The sequence below is a fragment of the Thamnophis sirtalis genome, unplaced genomic scaffold (assembly GCF_051295495.1).
Source record: "Thamnophis sirtalis isolate CommonGarterSnake01/CBP01778 unplaced genomic scaffold, rThaSir2_p1.2 scaffold_12, whole genome shotgun sequence".
Lineage (NCBI taxonomy): Eukaryota > Metazoa > Chordata > Lepidosauria > Squamata > Natricidae > Thamnophis > Thamnophis sirtalis.
The window spans coordinates 62,146,893-62,156,892 of NW_028261392.1; the positions used below are offsets into that span (position 1 = coordinate 62,146,893).

Below are 10,000 nucleotides of genomic sequence, written 5' to 3' on the forward strand. Positions count from 1 at the left end.
GATACATAATTTAGACAAATATTTACTTACTCAGCATCCTTTTCAGGGTAGTGTTCGCCCATATTCCCTAATCAACCTTAATAAATCTGCTACACCAGGGCTATATGATTTTTTGACGTTCTTGTTGCTCTTCTTGTTGCCTTTATCTTTGTCCAGAAAAATCATAGAGTCCAATACTTTTTTATCAATCTGAAAAAGATGCACTATTCCGCTCAGTTATTGGTCCATAAAACTCACTCTTTGCAACTCGGTGGATATAACAATCTTGGTTTCTGGGTGAGGATTTGTGGCAGACTAGACCAGTGTTTCTCAACCTTGGCAACTTGAAGATGTCTGGACTTCAACTCTCAGAATTCCCCAGCCAGCGAATGCTGGCTGGGGAATTCTGGGACTTGAAGTCCAGACATCTTCAAGTTGCCAAGGTTGAGAAACACTGGACTAGACAGCCCTGAAGGACATCGTATCATTTTATAGGTAAAAATTAATAGGAAAACAAAATGGCTAATTTACTGTGAGATACTAGAATTTTGTCAAAGGGAGTACAACTCCTTGCAGAGAGATATATTTGCAATGATTTTCTTATCTACAGTTATTAGAAAGATTTAAAGTACACAAAAGGCCTGCAACTGAAAATAGAATTGTGTATAAGTAAGGAACATGTGATTGCTAAACTGTATACAGTTTTACTAAAATTTGAAACAGAACGAACACGTAAAAGAAGGTATGACAATTTGGCTGTAATATACAGATGGAACACTGGGAAATATGTGGTTGAAAAGATCAGAATTCATTGTTGAGGTCCAGCCCCGATTAGAATGAATGCATGTGGTTTTGTGATTTTAAACTGTCTTTTTTTTCTTGTTTTTTTCTTTCTCTTTTTTCTTTCTTCTTTTTTGTAAGCCGCCCGGAGTCCTTCGGGATTGGGCGGCATATAAATTTTGGTAATAAATAAAATAAATAATAAATGCTATGTTATACCAATAGAGAAGTTCATCTAGAATGTAAAAAGGCCCTTCAACTTTATGTTGGAAATGTGGACAACAAGAAGGGTTATCTTATCATGCTTGATAGACATGTAAAAAACTTTGGGTTCAAATTCCCACACCGATTCAAAGAATGTTAAAGATTAATATAACAAGTGGAGTTGAATCCAGGTCTCCCTGATCCTCATCCAACTTTTAACCACTGCATACATTGTCTCTCAATAATGGATATTGACTATTTTATATTTTTATTTTTTTATTTTTTTATTTTTTTATTTCTTCTATTTTTTGTTTTTTATTTTTTCTTTATTTTTCTATCTTTTTTATTTTATTTTTTTCTTCTTCCCTCCATCATTCCCCTCTACCCTACTTCCCCTCCCCCTCTACCACTCCTCTCTCCTGGTACACTCCCTCCCTTCCTTCTCCCCCTCCCTCCCGTCCTCTCTCTCACCCTCTCTACCCCTCTTTCTTCTATCCCTCTACTCCTCCCTTCGGTGTATTTCTACAATCTATTAATATATTCAGCTTGTCCTATTTTTACAGTGGAAATAAAGAGCAACAGTATACAAGTGCAGTCACGTTACTTTAAAATCTAACACATACTATATATCCTCCCCTCCCCCCTAACACCCCACCTCCCTTCCCCCCCCCGACTTCCCAGAGCCCGTAAACGGTATAGATTTTTAACAAACAGTCTAAAATATATTGAGACAAAGGAAATTAAAAAAAGAAGTTAATAACATCTCTGCATTGAACTCAGCTTCTTCCTGTTACACTAACTTTGAGCAGTTTAGATTATTCCTAATCTTAAGCATAGGCTATCTGTAATTTCTTAGTCCCATATTTGTTTTGTATATAATCAATCCATTTTTTCCAGTCTCGTTTATATCTCTCATTTGAATGGTCTTTAAGATATGCCGATATTTTCGCCATCTCGGCTAGGTTTGTGACTTTCAATAAAAAAAATAAAAAAATAAAAAAAAATAGATATTGACTAAACATACCTATCACCTTTGTGACCGCCTACTGCCACGTACCTCCCTGCGGCCAGTAAGATCCCACAGATTGGGCCTCCTTCGGATGCCGTCAGCCAGACAATGTCGGCTGGCGGGCCCCCAGAGGAGAGCCTTCTCTGTGGCTGCTCCGACTCTTTGGAATCAGCTACCCACAGAGATCCGGACCTTACCCACTCTCATGGCCTTCAGGAAAGTTGTAAAAACCTGGCTGTTCCGGCTAGCCTGGGGCTGTTGACCTCATTGTTGAGGTCCAGCCCCAATTAGAATGAATGTATGAGGTGTTGAGATTGTAAACTATCTTTTTTTTTCTTTTCTTTTTTCTCTCTCTTTTTTTGTAAGCCGCCCAGAGTCCTTCGGGATTGGATGGCATATACATTTTGATAATAAAATAAATAAAATAAATGATAAATTGCTCATGTGAGACTTTAACTGTTTGTCACTAGCAGAAGCTGGCATCAAACCTGTTAACTAGCACAGCCAGCTCCAAAAAAAAAAGGACAAAAACTGGATGCAGAAATCAATAAAATAGAAGCATTAAAGTGGAAGATGCAAAATAGTTCCTAACTTTTTTTTCTTTATTCAATAGATTACCTTTGTTTTCCAGTCCATGAAAGGATCATCCTCAGATTTCAAAACATTCACTTTTTTATCTTTCTTTGCCGCACGTATCTCATTCCAGATCTTGCTTAACACCCTGTACTTTCTGTAAAAGAAAAGGCAATTTTAAGAAACGGACTATACTACGGAGTATACTACACAGGCCTAAGATCCACAAGAAAATATGGCTGCAGGCCTGACAATACTATTTCAGACAAGTAGAAGACCAATTTCTTCTTAAAAACCTCCAATGATAAAGCACCCCAAACGTCTGAAGATAAATTGCCAAATAAGGGAAATATGAATAATAAAATAGGTATAAGATGGGAAATAGAAAAGAAACATCTTTGAACATTACAGTGAAATAGAGTTAAAATAGAGCTAGAATTAAGAGGAGAATAATAGTATGTATGTATGTATGTATGTATGTATGTATGTATGTATGTATATATGTATATATGTATGTATGTATATTTATATACTGTAGATAGATGATAGATAGATAGGTAGGTAGGTAGGTAGGTAGGTAGGTAGGTAGGTAGGTAGGTAGGTAGGTAGGTAGGTAGATGATGATAGATAGATAGATAGATAGATAGATAGATAGATAGATAGATAGATAGATAGATAGATAGATAGATAGATATCATAGAGCAACAAAGATGATTAGGGGACTGGAGACTAAAACATATGAAGAACGGTTGCAGGAACTGGGTATGTCTAGTTTAATAGAAAGAAGGACCAGGGGAGACATGATAGCAATGTTCCAATATCTCAGGGGTTGCCACAAAGAAGAGGGAGTCAAACTATTCTCCAAGGCACCTGAGGGCATGACAAGAAGCAACTGTGGGGCCGATATGCTGACTCTGTAAACCGCTTAGAGAGGGCTGAAAGCCCTATGAAGCGGTATATAAGTCTAACTGCTATTGCTATTGCTATCTTATTGAATGAGTAATAATATTCTTGTGAGCCATCTCATCCTTGCAAGCAAAATACAATGGGGCAATTGTGATAGCAACTTTTTATCTATATTAATTGCCCTGTTCTCAACAACATCCAGCCATTGAGATGATAAAATAAATTATAAGCCATGTCATCAATTCTCCTGGAATTCAGTGCTAAGGACATTTTTTTTAAAAAAAATTTGAAAAGATCTGCAAGGAACAGATTGCATAATTTCAGATTTGTCATTCTATCTCTGTTTGTAAAACTCCTTCCACCCTGGCTATTATGCTAATTATCAGACAATCAAGTCAAATTAGCCAGTTACAAAATTTCTGGTTTTAACTTACGTCTCCTTGGGCCAGAAGTATGGATGATAGATCAGCTTTTCCAGTAGACTGTCATCTAGGGGAGTTTGGTCAGAGACTTCCAGGTTTCTTCGGAGGTCTTCAATTTCCTTCCAATTTTCCTGTACAGTATCTGGATATTCTGTAGGCAAATCTTCAAAGTCCCACTGACCTCTCATCACAACATACAGGATAAGTTTTTGGAGACCCTGTGTGCAGAAACAAATGTCTATATCCAGAACAATTCGAGCAGATTTCCTTCTTTAACCTATAGCTACAGCTGGGTTTCCTTAGGACAGTTAATTCTGTGTCCAGATTGTAGCTAGTTCATCTAGTTCAAGAGCGAGGTGGCGCAGTGGTTAGGGTGCAGCACTGCAGGCCACTTCAGCTGACTGTTATCTGCAGCTCAGTGGTTCTAATCTCACCGGCTCAAGGTTGACTCAGCCTTCCATCCTTCCGAGGTGGGTGAAATGAGGACCCGGATTGTTGGGGGCAATATGCTGACTCTGTAAACCGCTTAGAGAGGGCTGAAAGCCCTATGAAGCGGTATATAAGTCTAACTGCTATTGCTATCTTAGCTAATACAAGAAGTCCCAAGCATACCCATCACCAAATAGTAAAACTATAACTTGTAAGTTATGATATGCTTTGTTCCACAGGCTAAGTGGACAACTTAAATGAAATAGTGTTGTAGCTTTCCCAAAATGGTCTCTCTAGTGAGATTTACATCAGCAAAAGGATGACTAGCAGAACTGTAGATTTGTTTTTAAAAAAAGGTCAATTTATTTTTAAAATGGAACCGCATATCTAGTTTGTATTTTAGAAATAGATCTAAGTATAACCATGTATGGGAGTTTTTCAGAAATAAAAAATATCATAACATATATATATATATATATATATATATATATATATATATATATATATATATATATATATATATATATATATATATATATATAATATATATAAAGATTTTCCCATAAATATATATATATATATATATATATATATATATATATATATATATATATATATATATATATATATATATATATATATATATATATATATATATATATATATATATATATATATATATATATTTATGGGAAATCTTCCGTAGACCAGAACCAATATTGCATTTTTTCCAGGTTTTAGATTATTATTTTTTGTTTGAGATTATAATTACTGTATTTTTTGGACTATTAAGATGCACCAAGATTTCAAAGAGGTAAACAAGAAAAAAAAGTGTTTGTTCTCCCCGGCCCCCCAGGAGCACTCTGCAAGTCTCCCAAACCCTCTGTGTGTCCCGTTGTTTGCAAAACACGGCACGCAAAAGATTTGGGAGGCCTGCAGAGTGTTTCTGGGACTAGAGAGAGCAAAAACAGCACTCCTGGGGGGGTTTGGGAAACCAAAAAATGGGGCATGCAGAAGGATTCAGAGGTTTACAAAGTGCTCATGAGGGCTAGGGAGAGCAAAACGCTGTTTTTGAGAAAAATGCACCTGTTATTGGGCTCCCAAACCATCCAGAAGTGCCGTTTTTGCTCTCCCCAGCCCCCAGGAGTCCTCTGCAGGTCCCCCCAGACCCTCTGTGCACCCCGTTTTTGCAAAAAAAACAACCCTGTTTTGGGCAAAAATGTGACACACAGGACGGGGTTTCCGGAGGCCAAAAATGGCTGTATTTGGTATATAAGATGCACCAACATTTCCACCCCTCTTTTCGGGGAGGAAAAAGTGTGTCTTATCATGCGAAAAGTACAGTATATTTAACACTCTGCAGAATGTAGAAGATTGGAGACAGATAATTATTTACCTTTAGATCTTCTGAGATTACAGAATATTTTGTATCATCAGTTATTTCTCTGCTCTTATCGAAGTCTGCTAGGAAAATCTTGCCAGTGACATCTGACAAAGTAGAAAATAAATGTTGTCTTTTTAAATTCACCCTAATACACAAGCGAGTTGATTTTCTTAAATTATTAAATCATTATTGCAATGTTATGAGAATATACTATCCTTGGGCTTTGTCATTGCCTACGACACAAGAGAAGCTTGCTGATTTTTATATTTACTTTTGATTAGGTGTAGATTTATTTTTACTTATTTATTTGTAAATTTATTAGCTGCCCATCTTGCCACACCATAACTCTGGGCACTTTCGAAGAGCCGAGGTGGCGCAGTGGTTAAATTCAGCACTGCAGTTCAGCAGTTTGGCTGTTCAAATCCCACCAGGCTCAAGGTTGACTCAGCCTTCCATCCTTCCGAGGTGGGTAAAATGAGGACCCAGATTGTTGTTGGGGGCAATATGCTGACTCTGTAAACTGCTTAGAGAGGGCTGAAAGCCCTATGAAGCGGTATATAAGCCTAACTATTGCTATTGCTATTGCTACTTTAGCCTAGACCAGTGATAATGAACCTTTTAGATACTGAGTGACTAAACTACGCATTCATGCTCAAACTGAAAGATGTGCACGCACATGCACAGAGTCCCAAGGGAATGGGCGGCATACAAATGTTAATAAATCTAAATCTACTCTTCTTTTCCATTCTATTGAGCTCACAATGGGTGAACCTCCCATTGTAGATATGAAAGGCCTTTTTCTGTTCATATATAAAACATAGGATGTCTGAATGGAACTGAATCTGAATTGAAGGATTGTACAGAAAAAAAATACATCATTGTTGACTTCCCCTCACCATGCAGTCACTACAGGCTGTTTCTTCCTAAAACCAAATCATTGCCAATATTGGTTTTGGAATGGAGGGAATGCTCCTGATGGAAGACAGCATGATGGGGAGCAGTCATCACCTCTCTGTGGCGGCTCCGGCCCTTTGGAACGAACTCCCCACAGAGATTCGGACCCTCACCTCTCTCCAGGCCTTCCGAAAAGCCGTTAAAACCTAGCTGTGTCGGCAGGCCTGGGGTCGATGAGTTCCCTTCCCCTCTTGAATCGTGTGGCTGTTGGTTGTTTTTAAAATACCCTGTACTTTTGTAGTTTTTGTGTTTTTCCCTTCCCCTCCTTGGGTTTGTGCGCCGCCCTGAGTCCCGCCGGGAATAGGGCGGCATATAAATAAAATGAAACTCAACTCTTCTCAACCTTTCAACCTTCAACTACAAAATTGAGAACTTGTCCTTTCTAAACCTTCATTTCCCAGAACTGGTTGGAGGAGAAGGAAATCATCAACTTTCACGGGGTACCGAAATGTTCTTTTTTTGGTACAGATGACCAAACTAGGTGACTCTACATTGGGGACCTTTTTAAATGATAAGCAGTTTTGACACTTACGTTGATGAAATTGTTAATGGTTTGCTAAAGTGCCAAACTGGGGCTTTGTAACATTATATAGGGAAGGCTGAAAATAACAAAACACTCTTGGCAACAAAATATTGTGAATCTGTCAAAACTGGCTAAAAAAAGGTTACCGGGGCAAGCATGGAATGGAAACCCGAGACTTTTTTTATTAAGCATAAAACCAGAAAACATGAGTAAATCTATATGGCATTTGAGCCTACATATAATTGTGGCCGCAAGAATAACCTATGCGCAATTTTGGAAATCTACTACCATACCATCGGAAGATGCCGTAATTAAAAAAGATTTACGAGTGTGCAGAAATGGACAGAATGACGGGTTGGCTGAGGGGCAAAGGAGAAACGGAACATTATCTTAGCCGGAACCTATGGTATATGTGGGCGACAAGGAGAACAGCAGGGACTTAAAACGGGGAAAGTTAAAGAGCAGTTGTTAACAATGGGAACTAAAAGTGAACATGGGTATTGTAATAGATCCCTGAACTTTGTAACGAGAAGATGCTGGTTAGAGACAAAACAATGAGGAAGGAAAAAAAAAGTTGGGCTGTGAATGTCACCATGGGGGGGGGGGTGTTTGTATGTTTAAAGTTGTATTTTTATTTGTATGTCTTATTATTTTTAAAAAATGTATAACCAATAAAAAAAAATATTGTGAATCTGCTGTTCCGTATATAGCCCATAAAGTTTATTTGTATTTGTATTTGTATTTTATTATTTGTATGCCGCCCTTCTCCGGGAGGGACTCAGGGCAGCAAACAACTCAAAAGGGGGAAAAGGGGAACATAGAACAGAATACAAGTAATTAAAATAACCAAGAGTCACACAAGCACACAAGTCGAGAGGGGAGGGGAACTCATCAACCCCAGGCCTGCCGGCAAAGCCAGGTTTTGACGGCTTTCCGGAAGGCCTGGAGAGAAGTGAGGGTCCGAATCCCTGCGGGGAGTTCGTTCCAGAGGGCCGGAGCTGCCACAGAGAAGGCCCTCCCCCGGGTAGTAGCCAGGTGGCATTGGCTGGTAGATGGCACCCGGAGGAGGCCAACCCTGTGTGATCTAATGGGTCTGTGGGAGGTAATTGGCAGCAGGCGGTCTCTCAAGTACCCAGATCCAATACCATGAAGGGCTTAAATGGATTACTCTGGAATAAATGCCAAAGAATGAACCAACCTATCAAAATGTTACTCGGGTGTAGTTCCTGATGGCCAAATCGAAATGCATGAAGTTCGTTTACAGCCTCAAATATTATTTTAAGGATCTTCTTGCTTTCCATAGTTGCGTTGCTCTCTTCCTTGAAGTACTCTTGAAGATTCCTTTCGCACAAGGAGAGGCACAGGTAGAGGCAGGACTTCCTCTCTTCCGAGCCACAAAATTTCACCAGGTATTTGCTGGTTTGGCATTTTTCGAGGCAGGCTTTTTCTCGCTTGGCCTTTTCTGCCGCCTTCCAGAATACCTTCACAGCCACCTCTTTGCCATCATACAATCCCAGGTAGATCCCTCCTTGGGTGGTCTCCTGGATCCATAAATCTTGATATTGAAAGATCTTGAGCTTGCCAATCATAGGACGATGCATTCGATTGAGTTTCTGGAGTTTTGATTTCCAACGATCACTAGAGAATTCCTTATATGTTTCTGGCTGCCTTGGACTGTCCTCCGATTGATATTTCTGAAGAAGTTCTATCATCTCAGCTTGGTAATTTCTACGGGCAATATCCAGGACATCATCATCTACTCTTGCTCCTTTTTCACATAGTAGCTTTGCTATGTCTTTGTTTTTCTTCTCCACTGCTACATGCAATGCTGTTTCGTTATTTTCACCAGCATCATCCACATCAACTTCATCTAATTTTAATATGGCCTCCACAAGAGCCAGGCTTTCTCTTTCAACAGCCAATATGAGCACCGTTTTCCCATTTACATCCCTCTTATTGACATCAATTTTGTTTTTCAAAAGGAAAAGGGCCGAGTCTTCTCTGCCTTTATTCCAGTCTTTGTCCTCAGAGAGAGCATGAATCAATGCATTTCCATCTTGATTGTCACAGATATTTACATCAGCAGCCATTTTCTCGACCAAGATTTTGACCAGAGCAAAATGGCCATGACTGGCAGCATCCATTAGAGCTGTGGCACCTCCTTTCTTCACAGCCTTTTTAATCTCATCAACTTCACGGCGCTGATTTGCATCCGCCCCATTCTGGTATAAAAATTCCAGGGCCTCCTTGTGCCCATAACAAGCGGCCTCCATGAATGCGGTGAAGCCATTGATGTCATACTCATTAATACGTGAGCCTTTATCAAGAAAAAGTTTCAAAAGCTTCACATTACCTATCACTCCTGCTAAAATAAAAGGGGTGGCACCATTATCCTTCCTAGCTAATGGATCAGCCCCATTTTCCAGTAGGAAGTTAACGATCTCTTCAGAATTTCTTTGTACGGCACTATGAAGAGGTGTCCAGCCACATTCCACCTTTGCATTAATATCTGCTCCGTCTTCCAACAGCTGTCGAACAAGCTTAAGATCACCTTTTTTTACAGCACTGTTTAATTTTGCTGCCATGGCTTCTCTGCAGGCTTCTTTCAGTTCTCAAAAAGAGGATTATATTAGATTTCCAGGTATTCCTATCACTGTACAACATAAACATGCACACAGTTATGGAGACATCAACAGTTCGTTTTAATGTATATGCCAATCTAAATTGTGATGGCCAAACCCAACTGTACTTGTACTGTACCTGTCTTTGCCACTTTATGGAATCTACTTCCTTAAACTTAAACCTGATTGTTGATATATTTCATTTCATAGCCCAGC

General features: G+C 39.1%; 1 protein-coding gene across 1 annotated transcript in view; it reads right to left on the reverse strand.

Annotated features, from left to right (window-relative positions):
* The window catches only part of RNASEL (ribonuclease L), a 15,018-nt gene extending 5,243 nt beyond the window's left edge, over positions 1-9,775 (reverse strand). Inside the window, 6 exon segments of the mRNA XM_087726926.1 lie at positions 31-65; positions 67-189; positions 2,591-2,702; positions 3,886-4,091; positions 5,699-5,790; positions 8,362-9,775. Of these exon segments, the coding sequence (XP_087583052.1) occupies positions 31-65; positions 67-189; positions 2,591-2,702; positions 3,886-4,091; positions 5,699-5,790; positions 8,362-9,748 (1,955 nt within the window). The 5' untranslated portion in view covers positions 9,749-9,775.
* Between the last annotated feature and the right edge of the window lie 225 nt (positions 9,776-10,000).